Source organism: Diabrotica undecimpunctata, chromosome 8, assembly GCF_040954645.1.
Source record: "Diabrotica undecimpunctata isolate CICGRU chromosome 8, icDiaUnde3, whole genome shotgun sequence".
Classification (NCBI taxonomy): Eukaryota; Metazoa; Arthropoda; class Insecta; order Coleoptera; family Chrysomelidae; genus Diabrotica; species Diabrotica undecimpunctata.
In genome coordinates this window covers 1448474-1474469 of record NC_092810.1, presented here as the reverse complement: position 1 = coordinate 1474469, position 25996 = coordinate 1448474, and the positions used below count along the sequence as shown (strand labels likewise).

The 25996-nt window shown below is 32.0% G+C and overlaps 1 protein-coding gene across 2 annotated transcripts in view; it reads left to right on the top strand.

The window, feature by feature from the left end:
* LOC140448796 (1-acyl-sn-glycerol-3-phosphate acyltransferase alpha-like) overlaps positions 1-25996 on the top strand; it is a 46801-nt gene that overhangs the window by 7065 nt on the left and 13740 nt on the right. The window contains exons 1-4 of one of the 2 annotated variants that reach the window (XM_072541913.1): positions 1473-1561; positions 16778-16955; positions 17036-17169; positions 17223-17404. In XM_072541913.1, the coding sequence (XP_072398014.1) occupies positions 16780-16955; positions 17036-17169; positions 17223-17404 (492 nt within the window). In that variant the 5' untranslated portion in view covers positions 1473-1561; positions 16778-16779. Of the gene's footprint in view, positions 1-1472; positions 1562-16777; positions 16956-17035; positions 17170-17222; positions 17405-25996 lie in introns of those variants that run through there. The other variant, XM_072541912.1, reaches the window with a different exon arrangement.

Below are 25996 nucleotides of genomic sequence, written 5' to 3'. Positions count from 1 at the left end.
ATAATTTTTAAATAGTCATTCACGACTTGAATCGTAAACATCGAAGTTAACGAAGACGCAACCATTTAAAAACATGCGAAACAACGAAAGTAAAGAACTGCAAAAGGTTGCAAACAAAACACAAGTCGATGAAAAGTGCATTAATTTCATTTTTGGCTAAACTTTTAGCCGGCATTAATAGTAGGTAACTATTTTGCCAATGATAAGAAGAGGCAAATTCTTGAAACAACGTGAAGAGAAGTGGCCTTGAGGTCAAAATGACATAAACAGCAAGGCAACCTACCAACCTCTATATGATAAGGCGGTATATTAAAAAAATGTGATAAATTTGGTTGACAGCTTGTCGTTAAAAAACCAAACAATGAAAGGAAAAGGTGGTTAAGATCACCATTTACCCCACAGTGATTGATCTGTCAACAAAGAACAAAGCATGCGAAGTCAATCCAAAATATCATATATATATATATATATATATATATATATATATATATATATATATATATATATATATATATATATTTAGGGATTCTACAGTATTCACTGCCTTCCCTCGCTCAACCGTTTCCATCTCTCTCTGTTGTTCCATTCTCCATCGTTTAGGCCTCTCTTACTCATGGCGTCGTCTACTTCGTTCCTCCAGGATTTTCGGGGTCGTCCTCTTTTCCTCCTTCCTATGGGGCTCCATTCGGTTATTCTCTTTATCCATCTGCTGTCGCTAGTTCTTCTTACATGTCCATACCACTTTAATCTTTTTTGTTCTATATAATATGTTAGTATGTCACTTATGTTAGTACTTCTTTTTGTTCAATAATATTTTTCTTTCCAAATTCTTGCGACTATCTTTTAATTATCTTTCTCGAGAGAGAAGATACTCCGAATTCTTGACTAGCTTACGGCTGTCTACAAATGTATTGTTTTTACGTGACTTGGGGTAGAAAAAGAAAGCTGGGAATTGACGTCACATATATCGGAAATACCCGTGTATTTCTCCGCTATCGTACCGTACTCATCATCATCATCAACCTGCCTGCGTCCACTGCTAGACATACGTCTCTGTCTTGTGCGGCTTGCATCTAGTTATTGCTAACATCCTTCAGGTCATCAGTCCATCTAGTTGGTGGGCGTCCTCTACCGTACTGTACTAAGTTATTTACAAAAGAAGGATGAGCGTACTTTCCTAAAATTCAAGTAGAAATTATACGGGTAAAAATAACTTTTGAATAAATAAATTTATTGACTAATTTGTGAGAGTTTCAGACATTTATTTTAAGCATTTTCCTTATGAATATGAATTTCTTAAGTCCAATTATGACTTTATTGTCTAGCCTAGTATTTTACCATAAAAATTTGTTTGTTTGTAACATCGTATAAGTAGTGTACGTAGATAAGGATGTTTACTCTTCATTATTAACAAAGAATTTAAAAAAGTACGATAAAACAAAAAAATCTGAAGTATGCATTTGTGGTTATACGATTAAAATTGTAGTTTCAAGTTTTAGGTAAGTCATAGTCTATTTTGGTCGATGTAACTGAGTGTTTGCTTTAACAATAAGTGCTAGAGGTGAGTTTTTGTAACAGATTCTATAAAAATACCGGAAAAATCATTGATGTTTTAAATTGTTGTGAATTGTTCATATTTTTACTGCATTATCTTTCGTTGTTGTGGGCTGTGACCTACATAATTTGTTCAGGTATAAAATTTTATCATTACCAAGTTTCTTAGAAACGATTACAATTTCCAATTGACATAAAATTGGTAATTATCAATTATTTTAGGGTAAAATTTATTATCTGTCTATTTAAACTTTTAAACATAACGTGTATAATGTACATTGCGTGTATCTATATAGTCGGTTCGCTATATTTACGCGGGTTTCGGATTAAAAATTTTATTGTAAGTACCCAGTTTGAATTACCTGCTCTATGGGGAAATATCAATTGGTCAAATGAAATGAAAAATAATCCATAACTTTTTTTAATTAAATAATAATGGAAAATCTTTTATATAATTGACAGTATAATAAGGAGAATTACTTCATTAATGGAGTCTAATGTGGCTAATATAAACCTAATAATAATTTTATATTACACTTCACACAGAAAATATGGTCTATGTATATTTGTTCCATGGAGAGAATTTCTAATGAAAAATAAAAAAATTCAACTTGCCAACAAAAATGAAAATCAGTCATTATCATCAAAAATATCATAATCGTCATCATCATCACTGTCATCACCATTAATTGTTATTATGATTGGACTTATTTCGTTTATTTTATTTTCACGAGTCCACCAATCTTCTATTAGTTTCTCGCACTTGAATATACAGTTGCACCACACTTCTGGAGTTACAATTGAAAGTGCCTTTCGCCAAGTTTCCCGAACTGCGTCGTCGCTATAACCGTTAGGCCCAATATGTCATAATATTGTTTTGCTATTCCCCATATATATTCGATGGGATTAAACTGGCAATGATACGGTGGCAGACGTAAAACTTGATGATCGTAACTTTCAATAATCTGATCCACAACAAACATTTGTTTTGCGTGGATATTTGCCAAGCGTAATAATTCTGATTTTAAAATATGTTGTGTAAATGGTATATGTTCATTTGTCAACCATTCTTTAATTTTATTAACAGTCCAAGAATTCGTTGGACTTTTGTTTAATACTTCAGAATGGTAAGGTGCATTGTCTAAAATAATTACGCTGGGCTTACTTAAACCTGGGAGAAGTTTTTCATGTAACCATTTTACAAACATTTCTGTGTTCATATTATCGTGATAGTCACTTGATTTTGATTTAGATGAAAATATTAAATCAGCACCTTCTATAAAACCCGATTTCCCTCCTGCATGTAAAATTATGTGTCGCTTCCCTTCTCCATCAGTATGTTTGATAGACTTTACGTTATCATCTTGCCATATTCTCTTGGTTGCATCCCTAGAAAATATCCATGTTTCGTCTAAATATATAAAATTTGCCCTTTCTTCTTTTAATTTAGAATATTTTCTTAGAAAGTTAATTCCTTTATGCACAACAGAACTTCTTTCACAAAGGGCTTTTCCGTTATCCTCCTTTTGAAATTTGAAACCCAAATTATGTATCACTTGCCATAGACTTGTTCTACCAATTTCGTCAAATTTTCTATCTTTTAATTCCGAGAGAATTGTATTTAAGGTCACATGTTCCTTGTTGGCTCGCATTCGATAAATGGTATCACGAATTTCAAATTTTTTTCCATCTGGAATATCTTTCGTTTTCAATGATAGGCGAGTTTTTCGGTGATCTTCTTTCGGCCGATCATTATTGCGATTTTGTAATACTCCTCTTAGTTTGGTTTCACTAATTCCTAGAGCATCACATACGCGTTGTTGAACAGACATTACCGATTTTAAAGGACCGCCATTTTCTTTTTCATCCGTAAAATACTTATGTACACTACAAATTAGACTATCTACATCTAACACACGTCTAGGCATTTTTAAATATTTCCACCAAACATACAATGTCAACACTGGCAAAGAATCAATTCAACTGCAATATTGTAACAAATTTATACCTACCTTAATGTTATTTTAATGTATTTTAAAATATGACCATTAATGCAGTTTTTGCCTAATTTTCTGGGAAGTCGTTTACTGCAACTGGTTATCAATGAGTCATTAGCATAATTTTGTTAATCCGAAACCCGCGTAAATATAGCGAACCGACTATAGCCTGAGACACTTGCAATGAAGACAATAACAGCAACGACGCAAAAAAGTTAGAAAAATAAATCAGATCATAATATTTTCGCTTTCCGTTTCAAGTAGGATGCATTAGACCGAAATGGCAAAGGAATTTTGAAATGCATATTAACTGAATGAGTCTGAATAGTATCGCGGATCAAAACAACGTGGAATGAATTAAATAGGAATGGAATTATTTGGATTATTATATTGCTATTGCTATCTAAGCGATGTTTTCCGTATCCCCTCCATTATTCGGTGAATTATATGTATACATAAAATCTAATAATGTGGGGAGATTGGAAATACAAGAGTTCCAGGTTCCAGTCCAGTCACTCCCTTTCAATATTCTATTTCGCTATATTGCGCGACCTGATAAATATTGTACGACTACATATACATAATTAAAACATCTGAAGAATTTTGATGAATCTAAGGTATTACCTAATATTTATTGCGAAGCACATGGACGGCTCGTGGCTTTGACCTTGCTAATCTTCGAAGCAATAACAAAAATATTTTTTAGTCGCTAAAGCATCAACTTTTTGATGCGATAAAAGAGGAAATTGAATTATTTTTATACAATATTATGTTATGTTTGTTATGATTTAAAATAACCAGTAATAACTCCCCAATATCACTTGAAAACCTGTTTTTTCGCATAAACGATGGTTGTATTTGCTTCTTGAGACCTAAAAATATTATTTTTTATATATTTTTTGAATATGAATTGGAGATTCAAGTTGTATCGATCTCAACAAATATGATAAATCCCCTAAAAACTCGCAAAACTCTTATAAGGGCAAAAACATAGTTTTTTGGGAGTTTAAAGGTTTTTCGCTCAATTTTTGAATGTCCTAAAGAACTCAGTTACTTCAAATTATATATAACCTCAATAACCTGTAAAAGACCCTAATTTGATCTATTTTGAATTCTATAAAATGGATAAAATCCCCAAAAACAGTTTTCAGGTGTTAAAAAAAATCAGAAATATGTTTTGTGATAAAATATACAAAATAAAAACAAATGTGACCTGTAGCTATCTTAAAAAAAAGTTATACGCTTTTTTAGACAAAAAAATGCATTTTTAGGTTACGTAGACTCAAACTATGGGACGGGTCTATAAAAAATAGACAGATTTTTTAAAACCCTCAATTATGCGTGTTAGTTTTTTGAAATTTTTAAATTGATTACAACTCATCTAACAAAAAATAAAAACGAAAAAATGGCGCTTTGGGATTAGTGAGAAAAGGAAGGCGGGTTAAAATTGTGCTGAGACTAATTTTTTAATCATGTAAGCGACAAAAAAAAATGAAAACATTCTGGGAGTGAGGAGGTTGGGCCTATTTTAACAGGGGTCATCATCATCATCATCCAGCTTTCATTTATCACGTCCACTGCTGGACATACGCCTCCCTTAAACGCCTCTTTTTAAACTCCCCCTAAATTCTTTACGATTTTGTGTTCTTTGTTTCCAGGGGTGATACCCCTGTACTACGTTTGTCTGCTCTTGGCCTCCAATTTGTAATTTTGCTCGTCCATCGTGAGTCATGTATTCTCGCTACATGGCCTGCCCAGTTCCACTTAGACCAGCATAGACCGTTCCATTCGTCTCTGTGCCATTCAATATTTATATGAGAAGTGTTCGGGTATTCACTTGGCTTACAGTAATTCTTCTAATCATATATTTCGTATTATACGAACGGGATTGCCCTGGTCCGTGCCAGTTCTGAGCTGACCGTTGAATGGCGGCCGAAGAGGACATCCAAGCACCCGAAAGTAACTCGGAACACCAAGACGGTTCAGCGGGAGGCCAAGGCACGAGACCGAACTCGTATCCATAAAACCCAACTCGTAAGAATTAGGCTCACGGCTCACTTTTTACTTCGCCTAGCCCAGGCCAGGCACGTCAGCCCTGACCCGCTTCCTCGCCAAGCCCGACACGCCCCGATCCTCAGAGCCACTCCTTATTGAGAAAGTTACGGATCCAATTTGCCGACTTCCCTTACCTAGTGCTATAAGCACTAGGTTAACCACGACTTAATACAAGCCAAAAAGCCCAATCTTTACAATTTGATGCAGAAAGAATGCTTTAACTAAGTAGCGGCGGGCGAACTTTCGACACCAAATTGTCTTTGTACCTGGGGTAATCGTAGGGTCAAATTTTATTATAGGAAATTTCGACACCGCGGCGTAAAGCACGTAGGTAGGTAATTAGCGGCGATGGACATTTGCACCCAAGCAGGACAAGCGGGTTTTCCCAATATTTATTGTCACGGCGGGGGGCGTGGCACTTGTGTACTTGTGACTAAATTATTTCAGTTGTAATTTATTTCTTGTTTGACGTTGACTTGTGCACGTATACGGATATTTAAAAAATGAGTTTGATAAAAAGTTCCCGTGGTCGAGATTTATTAGTGGTGGAGCATCATTCGTTCTCGAAACAGAAAGTGTTAAAAAGCGGCGAGATATTTTGGCGCTGCATCCAAAGAAACACTAAGTGTTCCGCAAAAGTGTTTACAATAGGCTGTGAGGACCTCACCATCACAAGAAGTGATTTGGTACATAATCATGAAGCCGATCCAAAAAAGCTTGAAGTAAAGATGGTAACCAATGCATGTAAAAGAAAAGCCCAAGAGGACATATCGGAAAAGCCTGCCAAAATTACAAGAACTGCTGTTGCTGAGTGTGATGCCAATTTGCTGACGGTTCCTGACATAGCTAGTATAAGAAAGAACATTTACAACTGTCGTCGTAAACTGTTACCAGGTCCGTTACCAAGAAGCATATCAGAAGTCCATAACGCGGTTAGTAATTATTCTCCTAAAACCTGTCGCAATGAAAGTTTTTTGTTTTTAAATCATCCTGAATTAAATGTAATTGTATTTTCATGCGAGACAAATATTCGTTTGTTGGGTAAATTAAAAACTTTGTATATGGATGGTACATTTTCATACAGTACCAAATATTTTCTACAATTATTTACTATACATAACTTGGAAAATGGACATTATGTTCCTTTAGCATACTGTTTGTTAAAGGACAAATTGTCAATGACATACAAAAATTTATTTTCTTTATTAAGGTCTAAGATTTTTGAAACATTTCAATTATCATTAGAGCCAACTGAAATATTTGTGGACTTTGAAAAAGCAATTCACTGTGCTTTATTGTATATGTGGCCCAATGCAAAAATTAGTGGATGCCGTTTTCACTTACACCAAAACTGGTTTAAAAAAATTCAATCTTTGGGTTTGGTACAAGAATATGTATAAGGATACAAATTCAGAAATTGGAAAATGGTTAAGGCATACGTTTGGTTTAACTTATTTAAATCCAGCAGAAGTTGAAGAATGCTTTCTTTATGATTTAATGTCATATAAACCTATAAACGCAACACTTGATATATATGCAGATTATTTACTGGAAAATTACATTTTCGATAGCGCTCTATTTCCACCACACATATAGTCTAATCAGAATCCGTCTATTGCGAGGACCACAAATGCCTGTGAATCCTTTCATTCGAGATTTAATTCTTCTTTTTATTCAACACATCCTTCTATTTTTATTTTTATTGAAAAGTTAAAAGAATTTCAAGTAGACACTTATGTCAAAATAAATAGTTTACATATACCAGCAAAAATCAAAGATACTACTGTTAAGGCTAAATTGGCATTTTTGGAGAAAATGATGGATAAACTACGATCCCAACAAATACGTAGGTTAGATTTTATAAAATCTGTATCTTATCATTCCTATAATAGCAAATAAATCATTGTACATACTTATACAAGTATATTAACGGTAAAATGTACAAAAATTAGGTACTAGTTGTATTATATTTAGATATTATTACAGTTATAAAGAAATAAAATGCACATTACTTTTATTAAAATAAATAAATAAATAAATTATGGTATTTTATTTATGTCGCAGCTATATTTATTTGGTGTCGAATATACCTGTAAGATAAAAACGGGAATTGGGGCTGGTGTCGAAAATTGCCATTAAATTTTAGTCGCTACCTGCTTAGTGTCGAAATTTCATACGCCCCTAAGTAGTTAGCATACAAGATGTTTGTTCTAAGCACAACGGCTGTTAGTTGTAGAAAGGACAAATAAATTTATGAATTGGTACGATTTGAGGTGGCAAAAAGGACTTTTTGAGTAAGTAAACTTTTCGAGATTTTCATATGTATGAAATGTTTATGCAATCTCTAAGAAAGAGATAATTAAAGCTACAAAAATAGATTTAAAATAATCATCATACAGATATTACAATGAGTCCATAAATTAGAATACTTTACAAGATCTTCAGAGATTTAGGTATGTCATATAATCATTATAGTAATGATAATATTAAACCTAGAAACATAATTTATCCTATGCACTTAATAGTCGACCTTCGTACGATCAAGCGCTAACCTTGCTTCTAGAATTACAAGTGTTTTCATTGTTTTTGTATCACCGAATATTAAGAAACGGGTTATCTATGCAGATAAAAAAGATGTCATAATAATTCACGATGAAGCCCTACAGTAAAGTGTTTTTATCGAACTCTTTTTGATATAATAATATCATTGCATTGTTTCAAAAATCAATGTTGATTGTTTTTGTAGCGTTGTTAAAATTGTTTTGTCAGTTTTTTTCCCAAGTATATTTTTTCGTATTAAATAACTGACAAAGATAGAAGCAAAAAGAAAATATTATTAGAACAGAGATGGGGACACTTTTTTAAAGAAATTAAAAGAAATATATAGCGGCCAAGCTGTTGTATTTTTGGTTATGTTGCTTGCTAAAATAAAAATATTGATTTTTCGGAAACACTTTTATTGTGCAATATTACAACTATTGAAACACCAAAGCAATCATAGGTAAATAAATTAAAATTCTATTCATTTTATTTAGCTGTGAAGTGAAGGTAGGGCCAGAGCCGATCCTAGCGAGTTGACGGCCCGCGTGCGAAGACCTACTGTGCCGCCCCCTTCTAGAGAATGTTTAATATTTGTACAGTATACTCCCTCTATAACGAACACGGTTATTACGAGGTTTCGCTTATAACGAGATAAATTAGATGTCCCGTGAAATTTCTATTGAACTATAACCGTCTATAGCAAGGCAAATTTGGTTATAACGAGAGAAAATAAGATCCAAAAACGTGTTTTTTACGTTTTTACGAAAAATACGATTTATACATTATGTAGTTGGAAAAAAATATAAGTATAGCTTTTTTGTTTTAACGTATATTATTGATAATAAAAGTAAACAACTCTTTTATGTTTTAATACATTTCATTGACAATAAAAGTAAATAACTTTTTTTCTAAAACGCCATTCAAACAATATTTATTAGCATCTTATATTGCTCCGAATGGCTTCACTATAGGAAGTTAATGGTTTAGAAAACTACAGATTCATATGTATGCACAGTATTATGATTGTCTGATATAACGAGATCGGCTTATAACGAGGTAATTAGTCTGTCATTTCAGTTCTCGTTATAGAGGGAGTCTACTGTATTAATTCTGTTCGACTAAGAATAAAAAGTAAAACACTAATAAATATGCCAATAAAATTTGAAACGCAAAACCTTATTTTAGACTCTTTACCCAAAAATAAAATCTTTTTCATAGAAATAGACATTATATAGTTAGAAATACAAAACAACATTATTCATTCAGAAAATACAATTTAATAAATCAGTCCTTCTACAAAGACTATCTAATAAATAGTCCTAATAAATATTTATAAACTAACATTTCTGGCCTTCTGCAAAGCAAATTTATCAATAATTTCGGTGATATCAATTTTTTCAGAGAATTCGGGACTTAATAGAGATCATGGTAAAATCTGTAAGCCTTTCTTGTGCCATATTAATTCTTAAGTAATTTTTAATTTTAATAATTTTAATGTATGAGTCTCATAGATCAATTATAATGCTCTAGATGCTCTAGAATTTATATAAAGAGTTTGTTTTTGAAGCCCTATATTAGATAGGGTTTATAGTTTGAAACTAAATGAATATATTCAAATGAATAATATTGTTTTTCTCATTTTATCTTTTATATACTGACCACAGAAAAAATGCCCTTTAACTTTGCCGAAATAATATATGCGGGATATGAATAAGCCAGTGGCGGCTGGTGTGGTAAAATTTTGGGTAGGCCAAGCCTCCAAATTACATAGCTATGGTCACGGGGTCATGACCCCCCCCAACTAATTTTCATTTTAACTTCTGCGTTGTATCTAATTTTTGCGATTTTTGATTTTTCATCTAGCAAATCGCGAACAGAAAACGCCCTCTTCTGTACATCCTTAACGGACAGCAAATTACTGAAATGTTCCTTGCAACTGGAATGTTTTTTTAAGGAGGTAGACATATTTTTTAAATTAAAGTATCCTTCACAATTCTATACATATTTCTTATTAGAAAATAACAAACACGGCCAACAATATAGTCTGTTTTTCGTAATACTTCCAGACAACCATTTGTAGATATCATACCAAGAGCAATTAAAAGTACGCACCTTTTTCCCATCTTTTTAGTCAATTCGCAATGTTGGAGTAGGCCTTTCATTCATAATAATTTTTTTTTCTATCAATTTCAGTTCTTCTAGATAATGACGATTCCAATAGTGAAACAACAATGTCCAAACACTCACTATCAACATTACTATTACTGCAACCTGGTAAAGCGTCATAAAAACTCATTTTTATGTATCAGTTATAAAACTATCTCACATATATATATATATATATATATATATATATATATATATATATATATATATATATATATGTATATATATATATATATATATATATATATATATATATATATATATATATATATATATATATATATATATATATTGTTATGATGTGTTTTTTGTTTGAATGATGAGCAATGAGTATTTTTAATAATATAATATATAGGGTTTTTATCGCGGTTCTCAAAGAATTAGCTTGTAAGTACTTTTTTAAATTATCTTTATTATAACTATTATGAAACACACATATATATCTAACCTAGCCAATGTAAATTTAAAATAAACTATCTTTAAATTGATGTTCTTATAAAACTAATTAAATTCTATAGACAATGTTAAATTTAAACAAACTATCTTCAAAATTGAAATTGTTATGACACTAACTAAATTATATTAACAAAATTGTGTACCTTTCTTTCACTGAATACCTAAATGAACTGTTTTCCACTATATAGATTCTAATCATCACTGAATGTCTTCGTACTTCGGTTATCCTTGTTTTTGTAAAATTACTTTTTCCAATTATCAGCTTCTACCAATTTAAGATATAGTTTTCTTCACCAGCATTTATACACCACCAAGCAAACCAGCAAACACCATTTATATTTATTCTTCTTTTCAATATACCAATATCCAATTATTATAAGTTGATTTATACTAATCTCCAATCATAATATAATTTTAATTTCTTCCAATGTCCATCCAATATTCTTCTAATATACTTTTATAATCTTCAATAATTATTTGTGTATAATTATAAATGTGCATTAAATATATGCATAATTTTTAATCTTCATTTAACTCACTATATTAAACAATTTGACTATTTGTAACTGATTCACTGACTCCAACTAACTTTCATATTTCTTACTAAACTTTTCTGACTGACTTCTTGAAAATTCTGAACAATTTACTTCACTAACTAAATGTGTCTACTAACTTTCATAATAAACTGGCCTGACTTCTGACTAAAAACTGCCATCTTGAATCCAAATCACGGGTATTTATATGTTTTTGGATATTCTAGAATCATCTGGTAAGAAATCATGTTCGATTTCGTTCTATTTCTTCGATATGGATGTTCTCGAAAAAATATCTGTTCCATCCACCGACATAATCATTATTCCAGAATGTTCGACCGTAAACAATGGTCACACTCTGCACTCTGGAGAATTCGTTAATGTTCCATTGATAATTTTGTTGACATTTAGGCTTTTCAGATCAGAATAAACATTCAAATTAGTAACTAACACTCTAATTTAATAAAATACACAATTCAAACAATATATTATTATAACCCCACTTTATATTCCCAATTATTTCCTAAAATGTCACTTGGAGAGTAAGTATATCTGTCTATCACTCACTGTATAGTTGGTTGCCTATGCACATGGCTCACTTAAATATATTTACATTAAAATACAACTTTTTTCAATTATTATATGCTAATTTATTAAAAATGCCCTCACATAAATATATTTTTATTAAATTCTCTAGTATATAACTTCTTAAAATAATCAAATACTTTTTTATATCTAATATTATGTAGTATATAACTTATAAATTATTTTCTATAAACCCCAATCGTCACAATATATATATATATATATATATATATATATATATATATATATATATATATATATATATATATATATATATATATATAAGTTGCATACAATCAGGCGATATAGAAATCACGCAAATGTGATTTTTTTTCTTCGAATTTTACGAATTTTTTAAAATTTATTTGGACAACCGTGCACTTGTTTGTAATTGTGTTGTTTGTTTAAAAATATGTTACAATTAAAGATTATGTTCCATATTTTTTTATCATAATTTAAAAGAAAATTTATATTACAATTCGATAATTACGTTACAAGTGACAACGATGGTCATCGTAGGCCCGATCGTCTGGTGCCTAAACAGCAAGCGTAAACACAATATAATTCGTTGTCCGGCAAGCTGCTTAACTTCAAACGCTTTTTGAACGGGGATCTTATGTGAGCTGGGTCGGCCAGTTCCGATAGGGCCTATTAATGATATTTAAAATGCCTGAATACGATTCGATGCTTACTGTGGTAATATAATAACTTAGTTGTTTTAACGGACGGTAATGTATTGAGTGATTTAGTACATTTAAAAGTTATTTACATGCATTAACATAATTTTTAAATATATGTTTTTCAATTTTAAAACTCTTAAAATTATTGGGTAGGCCCGGCCTATCCTGCCTACCCCCAAAAGCCGCCACTGGAATAAGCTAACGCTAGTATCGCTTTTAAGTAAAAAACCTAACTGTTGCGGCCTCTGCCTCTGGCATTTTGCTATTAAATAAGGAACACAAAAGGGACGTGAAAGTTTTTGTTTTGAGAAATACGTGACAAATTTGATTTTTTTATTGATTTATTGATAAAAATAGATGCGGCCTACTGCCGTCCTTTGCGTGTGCTACACGGAGTCCACGTCTGCTAGGATCGACCCTGGGTAGAGCAGAACTAGATTTTGTAGGGATATCTGACATGTGGAACTGTCTTTGTTTTTGTCCGAATACAATTTCTTCTTAGTTTCATTATTGAAAATATTTGTTCGCACAAATAACTTTATTTTTATTATTTTTTGTACCAAACATAGTTATTATTTTTTGGGCGTATCCCAGTTCGTTCCCTATAGAAGAATGGAACCTCATACCACCTTACCACCTTATTTAATGACGTTACGGTTGAATTGGTAATCACAGTCTTAAACCATGTAGCAATGTCTATTGTTAAAACCTTGTTCTTGTCATTATTGCGCAAATGTAATACAAAAAGTAAAATTGTTTTCAAATTAATGGATTTAAACGTAATAAATTTTCTTTTATTATTGTGCAAAGGTGCTAAAAACAAATAAATTGCTGTTCATATAATTATTGTATTCAAATGAGATACATCAAATACGAATTTAACACGTAATTTAACACTGTTCTAACTACAGTAAAAGTTAATGATATATAAATTAGTACCCACGTACATATAATTATTTTACTACAAAAGAAAAATGTACCGGTAAGTATCACATTAGTTGTGTATTTAGAGCTTTATTTCTAATAGTCGAGTGGACGTGCATAATTAACAATTAAAAAACAACAGTCTAAATTGAAGCAAGCTCTGTTTGCTCTTTAAAATCTTGAAATTGAATGTTTAAGCTTCAACTTAGACACAACTTTAAAAATAATTATTTAAATATGAGTCAAGCCTCGAAAATTTGTATTGTCGCATTATTCAGATTTTAAATCACTTTTCCGGCGCAAAGAAACGTAATTTTTGGAATTTAATTAAAACAATTGTTTAAATAATTTCTGCTCAAAAATTTCGCCCGACACCCTTCAGATTTGTTTAAAGGGGACATTTTTGAACAAGAATCCGCAAAAAACCAATCATAAACATTTTTCTGACGGGAGCGGTTTCACAACATGGACTATAAGCGTCATAGGGTAACAAACTCAATTAGTGAGAGACAGTTATTTAACATCTTGGAAAACTTCAACACAAACAACTCCAGCTAATAGGGCAACGATGGATTCAACAACTTATTGAAAGCTTTGAAATAGTCCGAGGGTCAAAACAAGGCGATCTGACTCAACTCAAACAATATTTAATCTTGCTCTTAACAATGTCATAAGACAAAAGTAGAAACAATGCTTATGGGTCTCTAATTGTCAGTTTTTCAGGAATCACCTTTTTTGTAGATTGGTAGTACTTTTGAGTATTTGGGTACTTTTGGAAATACTCCAGTCGATAGAATTAAATTAATAAGATGAGTGAAAGGTGTTAAAACTATTGCAATGGCAGTAGACAGCTAAAACATGGCCAACTGCTCGTCATCTGTTGTGTCCGGTGAGGAAACTGGCAAAAAACAAGACAGCACTACTGGCCTACACCGTTCGCACGGCGCCAATTGAGATTTCGAGTGGTGGGGGGGCTCACTGGGCGCAGTTCATTGTCCTCAGTCTACTCCCGGAGACAACGGAATTTTGGGCCAATTGTGAGGGCAGTTGGCAAGACAATTGGCCTGAAGTGTTTAGACGAAGACAATAATTTCATGCCAATCAGTTGTCTTCTGACAATTGTCTTGCCAATTGTCATCGTGTAAACGCGGCTTTTTCATTATTATTAAACCATTGCACGGGTCTTTTTTCAGCAGTTTGTCCTACTTAGTTTAGTGGAAAATGGCTTTAATATTGAGTTATAAGTTTTGGTAAGAAAGATTGTAAAAAATCAGTATTATTATTAATATCATAGAAAAAGTCCATCTTTGTACTAGCTAGAGCACGTTTAAGCTTCTGTAAACCAGAAGAAGTAATAAGCCTTTGAAATGTTTGATTAGTGTCAACAACTTTATGCTCAGAGTCAATAAATAAAAATTGAGCTCGATGATCAGAAAAACAAGGTTCAAATACGCCCACTCTGTAGATATTTTCAGAAAAATTTGTGATAATGTTGTCGATGCAACTACTGGACTGGGATGTAATTCTAGTATAATCGTTTATAGTAATGTTACTTTTAGACTAAGAGATGTTAATATATTTTGAATATCAAAAGAAGGGTCAGATTCAATTTTAAAATTTATATTAAAATCACCAAGTATGATCAGTTTGTTTGCTTTACTAAGCAAGGACGTTATGACATTCTGAAAATTCACAAAAAACAAGTCAAAGTCACTCTTATCCGATCTGTGTACAGGTAAAATATTGGTTTTTATTGAAGGTACATAAATTGCAAAAAACTCTGAACTTTGCTCTACATTATATTCATTTATATTAAGAGAAGGCATTAGAAAAAATAATTCGAGAGTTGCAGATTACTACGAATGGTACTATCTTTAACAAATCAGTACAAATTGTCGGATACGCAGATGACATAGATATCATAGGTAGGTCCACAGAATCTCTGATTGAAGCATTTCGGTCGTTAAGAGCATCTGCACATAGAATGGGACTAAATATAAATGTTCAAAAGACCAAATATATGTGTTGCACTAGGTCAAGCAACCCGACACCTACACGAATAATAATTGATGACCTAGAACTGGAAGGTGTTGACACCTTCATATACTTAGGGTCGCTGCTAACCAAAGATAACAACGTCAGTGAAGAAATAAAAAGAAGAATAGTGCTCGCCAATAAGTGTTACTATGGCTTAAGAAGACAGATGGCCTCAAAAATGCCTAGAAAAATTAAACTGACTGTATACAAAACACTAATAAGACCAGTGCTAACATATGGTTCAGAAACTTGGACACTAACACAGAATGACCAAGAATTGCTCAAACGTTTTGAGCGAAAAATACTAAGACGAATATATGGAGGCATAAAAGAACAAGGTTTATGGCGCAGGTGTTACAATTTTAAGTTGTATAGAAGATTTGGAGAACCTGACGTTGTAAAATTCATTAAAGTAGCACGCCTCAGATGGATAGGTCATGTAATCAGACGAGAGGAAGATGCCATAGTCAGCAAAGTTTTTGACCGAAGAGGGCCGATCGGACAACGAAGAAGAGGAAGACCGAGACTTAGGTACCAAGACAACCTAGAAAATGATTTGAAGTCTATCGGAATTAGAGCATGGAGAAGAGTTGCCAGAGACAGGGGCGAATGGAGGATTGTTCTGAAGAAGGCTTTGGCTCATAAAGAGCTGTAACGCCACTGATGATGATGATATTAAAAGAAGAATACATAGATTGTCTTTTATATAAATTACAACTCCGCCTTGTTTCTTTTTTACCCTACAAAAGAAATTAGCTAATAAAAACCCGGAGATGCTAATAGATTTTAAATTTTCTTCACTTTGTCAGCGCCCCGAAAAACATATGACGTCATATAAATTTTGATCCGCAAGAAAATCTGAATAAATGAAAATAAGTGAAAATATGAATAAATTGATGATTAGAAACTAGATGAATCGAATGATAAAAAAGGTTGTTCGTATCCAACGTGCTTAAAGATAAAATAAAATTGTTAAGACAACTTGTTTGTTGGTGTGTGTATTTTGCTGCATTCTAAAGCTTTTAAAGTACAGAACAGCACAATCAGTTTCTCTAGGACGCTGTATAGCGGTCTTTGATGCATAAATACTACATTGTGACCTAATCTAATCTAATCTCCTTGAATATTTAGATAAATACTGTTGAATACTCTACATATTTGATTATATTTTGGTATCAAATAGTTATTTTATAAATGAACCATCACCGTTCTCTTTACCTCCGTTTTTAACATTGTTTATGCTTTTCAGATATGGGACTGATACTTTACACCTTGGGATCGCTAACGTTGCTCGCTATATTATGGACGGTCAGCTCTGTAGCCAGATATGTCTTGAAATTTGTCTGTTTTGGAGTGTTGAGCATGATATTTGCATGTGCGCCAATACCCTTGATGTTGTTGAATCCAAGAGATAGCAAAAACGCTTTGTAAGTACATAATACAATTTTATATACAATCTGCACAAAAAGTAACTTCACTTGCTTATTTTTCATCATTTTTTTTACAGAATTCCCTCAGCTCTTCTGAGATGGAGCAGAAAGTGTTATGGGCTGGAGTATAAAGTCGAAGGCCTAGAGAATATCGATAAAGATAACGGTTCTGTAGTTCTTATAAACCATCAAAGTGCTATAGATTTAATCAGTAAGTTTGTTCAGTTGAATTTTATCAGTTCCCCAATCATTTTCGATTTTTAGTTTTAGCCTATCTATGGCCTTTAATGCCAAACTCAACTGTGATATCGAAGAAGGAGATCTTCTACATTCAGCCCTTCGGATTGGCCGCTTGGTTGTGGGGAACCATTTTTATTGATAGAGTTAAAGCCAAAGATGCCCAATCGGCGGTGAACAAAACTGGTCAGATTATCAAAAAGCGGAAGGTGAGTAGGAACTTCATTATTTAAACAAATTCATTATTTAAAAAGTGGCAGTTCGACTAGATTATCTCGCATAAAGAACTACTAAACAGTTCTCGTGGTAACACACATATCCTTAGCACAATCCCCGTCGCCCCCCGACAATATTCATCCGAAAACTAGAGTGCCACTAGTAGATTCGGAAATAACCATTGCTTGCCAGCCCCCGGCTCTTCCGCCAGGTCGTCACTCGATCTCAGGTCCCTTAAGCTAGCGGGGACACATGAGCGGAATCCAATTTAACCTACGTAATATTTTTTCACCAATTTTTCACTAATTTATTACCACCCTAATAATTTTTCACCACCAAACCAACCTTAAGGGGAGCGATTCTGCTGGCTTAAGGTTCAAGCTAGCAGAATTCAAAAAAAAAACTTTTTGTTGATGGCATATTTTTTCACCAATTTTTCACTAATTTATTACCACCCTAATAATTTTTCACCACCAAACCAACCTTAAGGGGAGCGATTCTGCTGGCTTAAGGTTCAAGCTAGCAGAATTCAAAAAAAAAAACTTTTTGTTGATGGCATATTTTTTCATCAATTTTTCACTAATTTATTACCACCCTAATAATTTTTCACCACCAAACCACCCTTAAGGGGAGCGATTCTGCTGGCTTAAGGTTTAAGCTAGCAGAATTAAAAAAAAAACTTTTTGTTGATGCCATATTTTTTCACCCATTTTTCACTAATTTATTACCACCCTAATATTTTTTCACCACCAAACCATCCTTAATGGGAACGATTCTGCTGGCTTAAGGTTCAAGCTAGCAGAATTCAGAAAAAAAACTTTTTGTTGATGGCATATTTCTTTACTAATTTTTCACTAATTTATTACCACCCTAATAATTTTTCACCACCAAACCACCCTTAATGGGAGCGATTCTGCTGGCTTAAGGTTTAAGTTAGCAGAATTAAAAAAAAAACTTTTGGTTGATGGCGTATTTTTTCACCCATTTTTCACTAATTTATTAACACCCTAATATTTTTTCACCATCAAACCACCCTTAAGGGGAGCGATTCTGCTGGCTTACGGTTCAAGCTAGCAGAATTAAAAAAAATATTTATGATATACCACAGTGTTCTGCTAGGTTTTTACGAATTTATTACAACTTTAGTAATTTTTCACCCCTTACTACCCCTTTAACAAAAATTAAATGAATTTGTTTTTTTAAAAATACTTCAATACATTTACACGGTGTGTGTGTGCGAGTGTGTGTGCGTGAAAAACACTTCTGTTGTAATAATTGGTATATTTAATTAAAAATTTCTACTTACCTATTAGTTATTAATTACTTTCTAAAAGTACTACAAATTTCACTGAAGATGGACTGATAAGTCCGAACACGTTTTGAACTTAATCCCTTAGGATTTTTAAATTTTTAATTAAATATACCAATCACAACAGTGTTTTACTTCAATGTTCGAGTTTTTTAACTATATGATATACAGCCAACTCACGGGAATGATCCCTTTTTAAGTTGTAAAATTTTTTAAAAAAATAGGCAATGTACAAAACAACAATATTGCAATGGTTAGCATATAAAAAAGTTGGTGAAGTTGGTGTTTGTGTAAATTCTAGCATTTAAAGATGTAAACTACTTTCCTTATTTGAATTTCTAGTATTTATGGGAATTATCGTCCACACTGACACATACGGATTTTAAGATTGGAGGGTTATTGGAAAACAGATCCACTATTCAACTTAAAATCTTTTTTGCAGAACATCGGAAGAGATCTTTTTCTTATAATTTTAAGGTGCCTAATCTTCATTCATAATCCAATGGGACCGAATGTTATTCCTGAAGATCGGTTTTATAGAATAAGAACAGTTATAGACTTTTTAATAATGACTGCTCTGCGAAAAGATGCAGAGTATGTCCTATCCTAAAAATAAGAAAAAACCCAATTTATGAGTGTGTGGATTGTGCCGAGAAACCAGATCTCTCCGTGGGCGATTCTTTCAAACATTTCCATAAACAAAATAAATAAGTTAATATTTTTTTGTAATAACCTTTAATTTTTACCTATATTCAACTGACAATGAATGAAAAATCGACAAAGAATTAAAATACAAATATCTTTAAATTTTTAAAATGCTGCTAATATAAATTTATTTTACTACGCAAATAATCTATATCAGCTGTTCTGACCAACCGATAATTTCGGTCTCATTTCAATATACCTACTTAAAATATTTATATCCTAAAATGTTTTCCAATATAAATTCTTTATGTTATACACCTAATTTTAAAATTATGTTTTGACCAATCGTTAATACTCTTCTTATGTAAATAATATTAAAATATTAAATACCTAAATTATTTTTCAAATTTTCATCTACCTAATGAATACAAATCTTTTAACAATAGGTGCGCACGGTCCCGACTACCCTCCTTTACAATCAGATAAACAATGTAATAGACGTAATAACATTATTTCAATTTGAATATTTCTTACCTGGTAATTTATTCTGTGAAATATAAAAATTCCATTGTATTTACTAAAAGTCAACTGGATTTCAGTTATTTTATATTCATAAAAGGGACTAACGATTCGATTTCGCTTAGCCATGTAATACGACTCGAATCAGAGTCAATTTTTTAAAACAGGTAAAATTTATAGTTTTTGGAATAAAGTGTTTTCATATTTTTAATATTTAAACATTGAAAAAATAAATATTAGTTAGTATAGAAGAACATTTGAAAATGTTTTTCAATTAGGGTAGTTGAGAAAAACATGACTAGGCTGGTAAAAATATATTAAAATTCTAGCAGAGCACTCTTGTGTTTTCAAAAAGATTTTTTATTCACCTAGCGTCAATGTGTATCTTGTTGAATGTTTCCCATTAACTGAGGCTTAGGGGGTCAAAAATTATAAGGGTGGATCAAATTTAGTAAAAACCAGGCAAGCAATTTATATTTTCAGTTACAAGTAGAATACAGTAAAATTATAAAAATAGATTTTTTATCACCTTAAATTTTAACGTTGTAGAATTATTGACACCTCATAGAGGGTAGTTTAATGGGTGAAAAATTACTAGGATGGTAATGTATTATTACAAATCTAGCATGATACTGTAGTATCTCATATTTCCGAAAAGATTTGCTTTACATTCAACCAGCGTAAATGTGTAGATGGTGAAGTTGGTTAACATTTAGTAAAAACTAACCAGAGAGTTTCTTATTTTATTTATAAATAGTATTTAGTAAAATTATAAAACAAAACTTTTTCACATTTAATTTAAACGTAGCAGAACTATTGACTTTCACTAAGGGTTAGTCGAGGGATAAAAAATGACTAAGTTGGTAATAAATTTGTAAAAACTTAGCAAAACACTGTGGTATATCATAAATAATTTTTTTAAATTACGCTGGCTCGAATATTAAGCTAGCAGGAACGTTTCCAAATAAGATTGGTTTAGAGATGGAAACTTATCAGGGTAAAAATACTTTTTTATGTCAGTTATAAGTAGAGGATAGTGAAATTGTAAAAAAAGATTATGTTCACGTTAAATTATAACCTAACAGAATTATTGACTTATCACAAGGGGTAGTTTAGGTGTGAAAAATTACTAGGGTGGTAATAAATTAGTAAAAACCTAGCAAAACACTGTGGTATATTATAAATATGTTTTTTTAAATCTGCTAGCTTGAACCGCAAGCCGGCAGAATGGCTCCCCTTAAGGGTGGTTTAATGGTGAAACAATATTAGGCTGGTAATAAATTAGTGAAAAATGGGTGAAAAAATATGCCACCAACAAAAAGTTTTTTTTTTTAATTCTGCCATCTTGAACCTTAAGCCAGAAGAACCGCTCCCATTAAGGGTGGTTTGGTGGTGAAAAATTATTAGGGTGGTAATAAATTTGTGAAAAATGGATGAAAAAATATGTCATCAACAAAATGTTTTTTTTTTTTTAATTCTGCTAGCTTGAACCTTAAGCCAGCAGAATCGCTCCCATTAAGGAGGGTTTGGTCGTGAAAAATTATTAGGGTGGTAATAAATTAGTGAAAAATTGGTGAAAAAATATGCCACCAACAAAATGTTTTTTTTTGAATTCTGCTAGCTTGAACCTTAAGCCAGCAGAATCGCTCCCATTAAGGAGGGTTTGGTCGTGAAAAATTATTAGGGTGGTAATAAATTAGTGAAAAATTGGTGAAAAAATATGCCACCAACAAAATGTTTTTTTTTTGAATTCTGCTAGCTTGAACCTTAAGCCAGCAGAATCGCTCCCATTAAGGGGGGTTTGTTGGTGAAAAATTATTAGGGTGGTAATAAATTAGTAAAAACTTAGCAGAATACTGAGGTATTTCAAAAATACGTTTTTTTCTTATTTTGCTGGTTCAAATATTCAGCTAGTAGGAAAGTTTTCGAATAGGTTTATGGGAGCAAAATTATCAGGATGGTCAAAGTTTAGTATAAACTTAACAAAACACTTTTTTATTTCAGTTATAAGTAGTGGATAGTAGATTTGAAAAAAAATTTCTTCTTAAATTTTAATCTAACACAATTATTGACTTTTTACAAGGGGTAGTTAAGGGGTGAAAAATTACAAGGATGGCAATAAATTCGTAAAAACCTAGCAAAACACTGTGGTATATTATAAATATGTTTTTTAATTCTGGTAGCTTGAACCGCAAGCCAGCAGAATCGCTCCCCTTAAAGGTGGTTTAATGGTGAAACAATATTAGGGTGGTAATAAATTAGTGAAAAATGGGTGAAAAAATAGGCCATCAACAAAAAGTTTTTTTTTGAATTCTGCCATCTTGAACCTTAAGCCAGAAGAACCGCTCCCATTAAGGGTGGTTTGGTGGTGAAAAATTATTAGGGTGGTAATAAATTAGTGAAAAATGGGTGAAAAAATATGTCATCAACAAAAAGTTTTTTTTTGAATTCTGCTAGCTTGAACCTTAAGCCAGCAGAATCGCTCCCATTAAGGGGGGTTTGGTGGTGAAAAATTATTAGGGTGGTAATAAATTAGTGAAAAATGGGTGAAAAAATATTACGTAGGTTAAATTGGATTCCGCTCATGTGTCCCCGCTAGCTTAAGGGTCCTCTCGATCTCGCGGCTCCCAGACGTCAAGTTTCCTTATCCCATGCTTGCATTTGGAGAAGGAAACTATTTAATTCGCACTACTTAGAAGAATAGGGCGTTTAAGAAGCCCCTCTATCGTCTGTCACTAAAATTCGAATTCGCTGAGGTGTATCCTGACCGCAGTATCCAGTAAGATAAACCATCAGCCAGATGTCAATATACAGTGTGTAAAAGCCAAATAGAATAAATTCATTATTTAGGTTACTGTACATATTTATAAAAAATCCCGAAACACGTCAAATTTAAATTATAATTTGACATTCTTTAACGTGAAAATGCAATCCCTACCTTCAACCCCCTTAGAATGACAGGTACAACCCCCAATTTTTAAAATAGGAAGTATTGAAAGGTCTTTTCATTCTCCATTCAAAAATGTTGTCGCTTTCAAGTTTATTAAGATTAATTAAGATAAAATAAATTAAAATCATGTGGTTACCGAAATTCGCTACAATACAATCAAAAACTAAAATGTAATGCAAAACGTAATAAAATGTAGAACACGAAAAAGGAACTATGAATGTTAATAAAGTAGATGTTCAAAATGTTCACCGCGAACGTCTTGGCAACATCCTAATCTCAGAAATCTAATAATGTAAGATCAGGTGATAGCGCTGGCCATTCAATCGATCCTCGCCTCCCTATCCACCGATTGGGAAATATTGTATCGAGGTACTGCCGGACATTAAGTTGGTAATGTGGTGGTGCTCCATCTTGCTGAAACCATATCGTATTCGCTGGAACTTGAGGGTTTCCTGGATCAGGATATAAATTTGCCAACGTTGGAATGACATCATTTTAAAGTAGTCCCAAATAATTGTTGCCATTCAAGTTGCCCTCAATGAAAAAGGGACCAATGATATTGTTTCCTACAATCCCTGCCCAAACATTAACCTTTTGAGGGTATTGGGTGTGTTCTTCTCTCATCCTATGAGGATTTTCCGTGGCCCAGTAGCGGCAATTTTGCCGATTAGCATGACCATTAAGTGAAAAAGTACACTCATCAGAAAACATAACGTCTTCTAATTGGATAATATTGTTATCCAACATGTCCATCATTTGCTCACAAAAAAAGTTCTCCTATCAAAATCGTCTTCCATGAGCTTCTGAGTAAGTATCATCTTATAGGGATGCAATTTATTTTCTTTTAATATGTTTACTATCGATGTATGGCTAGCATTGAATGTAGTGGATGCCTGTATACTCGATGTATGTGGATTTTCCTGAAACTCAAGCAACACATCTAATTTGAGTTCATTACTCAGTGCATTGGCAGCTGCTTTTTTTATCTGCCTTACTTGACCAAACTCGCGAAACTGCTTCTCTATTTTACTTATTGTTCCTTGGGATATAGGCGGTAAATTAGGAAATTTCTCATGAAATAGGCGAGTTAGTTCCTGTTGTGTTCGGGTGTTATCTCCGTAACCAATCATTTGTAAAACTGATATTTTATGCATTTCCGTTAATCTAACCATTTTTCAGAATTGAATTGAACCAACTTTTTACTTAAATTAAAATACTGACAACTTAAATAAAACAATTTACTAATGCGTGTTAAAATAACGTTGCCACGGAAATTCTTTAAAGTTTTTTAATGGTTACCATCTAAAAACCACATTGCTATGGTTTTTGTTCACTTTCTCATTATCAACACCTAAACGGGAAATAAGTTTTGAGTATATTTTAGCGAATTTCGGTAACCACATGATTTTAATTTATTTTATCTTAATTAATCTTAATAAACTTGAAAGCGACAACATTTTTGAATGGAGAATGAAAAGACCTTTCAAACGATATATCACAAGCCTATACTTTCTATTTTAAAAATTGGGGGTTGCACCTGTCATTCTAAGGGGGTTAAAGGTAGGGGTTGCATTTTCACGTTAAAGAATGTCAAGTTATAATTTAAATTTGACGTGTTTCGGGATTTTTTATAAATATGTACAGTAACCTAAATAATGAATTTATTCCATTTGGCTTTTACACACTGTATGTTTGAAAAGCTTAGGATGCTGGCTGATCTGAAAAGTGAAAAAGCTGAAAAAAACATTTTTTTAGGGTACCGAAGTACCATTTATATATATATAATATATATATATATATATATATATATATATATATATATATATATATATATATATATATATATTTTTTTTTTTTTGTATTTTTATGTTTAATAATTGCAAACCAAAGTGCCTTAGTAAAAAATAGTTAATAGTAAAAAATAGTTAATAGTAAAAAATAGTTAAAGAGATTTTATTTCTTCCGATAAATTAAATTAATGCACCTATCTTTGGCGGAAGTGAACTTATTTATTTATGATTGTGTCGTAAAATTGTTCATTGTTAGACAAAACGGAAAGAAAATCCTTCTCAATTGAAAGTAAAGACAAAGCTCTCAGTCGATTTTGTGACATAGCGTCAATATTTTTTAATTCTTTTTAAACAAGAAAAATTACGTTCAGCGGAAACTGGTTGCTGGTATAGTAGCAATTAAAACAAATAATTTGTATGCTTTAAATAATATTTAAATTAATTCGTTCTCCTTAAAATATTGCAAAATTTGGACGTCTTTTAGATTTAGTCCCAGTGAAGTTAGCTATAATTGAGCTGTCAATTAAAGTTCATAGAACGAAATGTTGGCGTTTGGCTGTGTTGCCATGTCTCTTTAATAAATCGGGAAAGAGCATGTGATATATAATTAATAAAAATCCAATAGAACGTTAACAAATTAACAGTAAAAAAGAAATTCTTTCAAAAAATAATATGAATAGTATTCAGGTACTTTCCACAGACATCTGGTGACCATCTGTAACAATCTGGCAACTGGTGGTTTGAGGATTGCCAAATCTATCAGCTTATTATCAAAGGCAAATGCCAAAAAAATTTTGTAATAATTAACTGCAATTAATATGAGAAGAAACGAGTATTTATTCGTTCGTGTTGTATATAAAAAAATTAAAAAATTGCATAATTCATATAATAATATAATAAAAATGTATTTTTTTGAAAGCGTCTCTATTTGTAATTGAAGCCTACAACATATACATTATAAAGACATGACAACACAACCAAACGTCAAAAATTTGTTCTGTGAATTTAATTGACAGCTCAATTATAGCTAACTTCACTGGGACTAAATGTGAAAGACGTCCGAAAATTTTAATAACAATTATTGTTCATCGTCGTAAATGACACTTAGTTCAATAATTAATTTTTGTTTATCAAATAATCCAGAATATTGTGTTATTTACTATTAAATAGTAAATAACACCGTATCAATAAATTTTATCAAATTGTATGGAAAACTTTTTGAAATATTTCTATAAAGCTCTATATTTTGTAGTCCGTTCCATATCGGACGACTCTTTCATTCTTTTGGGTGGGTTTAAGTTAAATTCTGATACCCTTGTTTCGGCCACAGAAAATAATTTATTAACAGGTTCATTGCATAAGGCGCGGATCC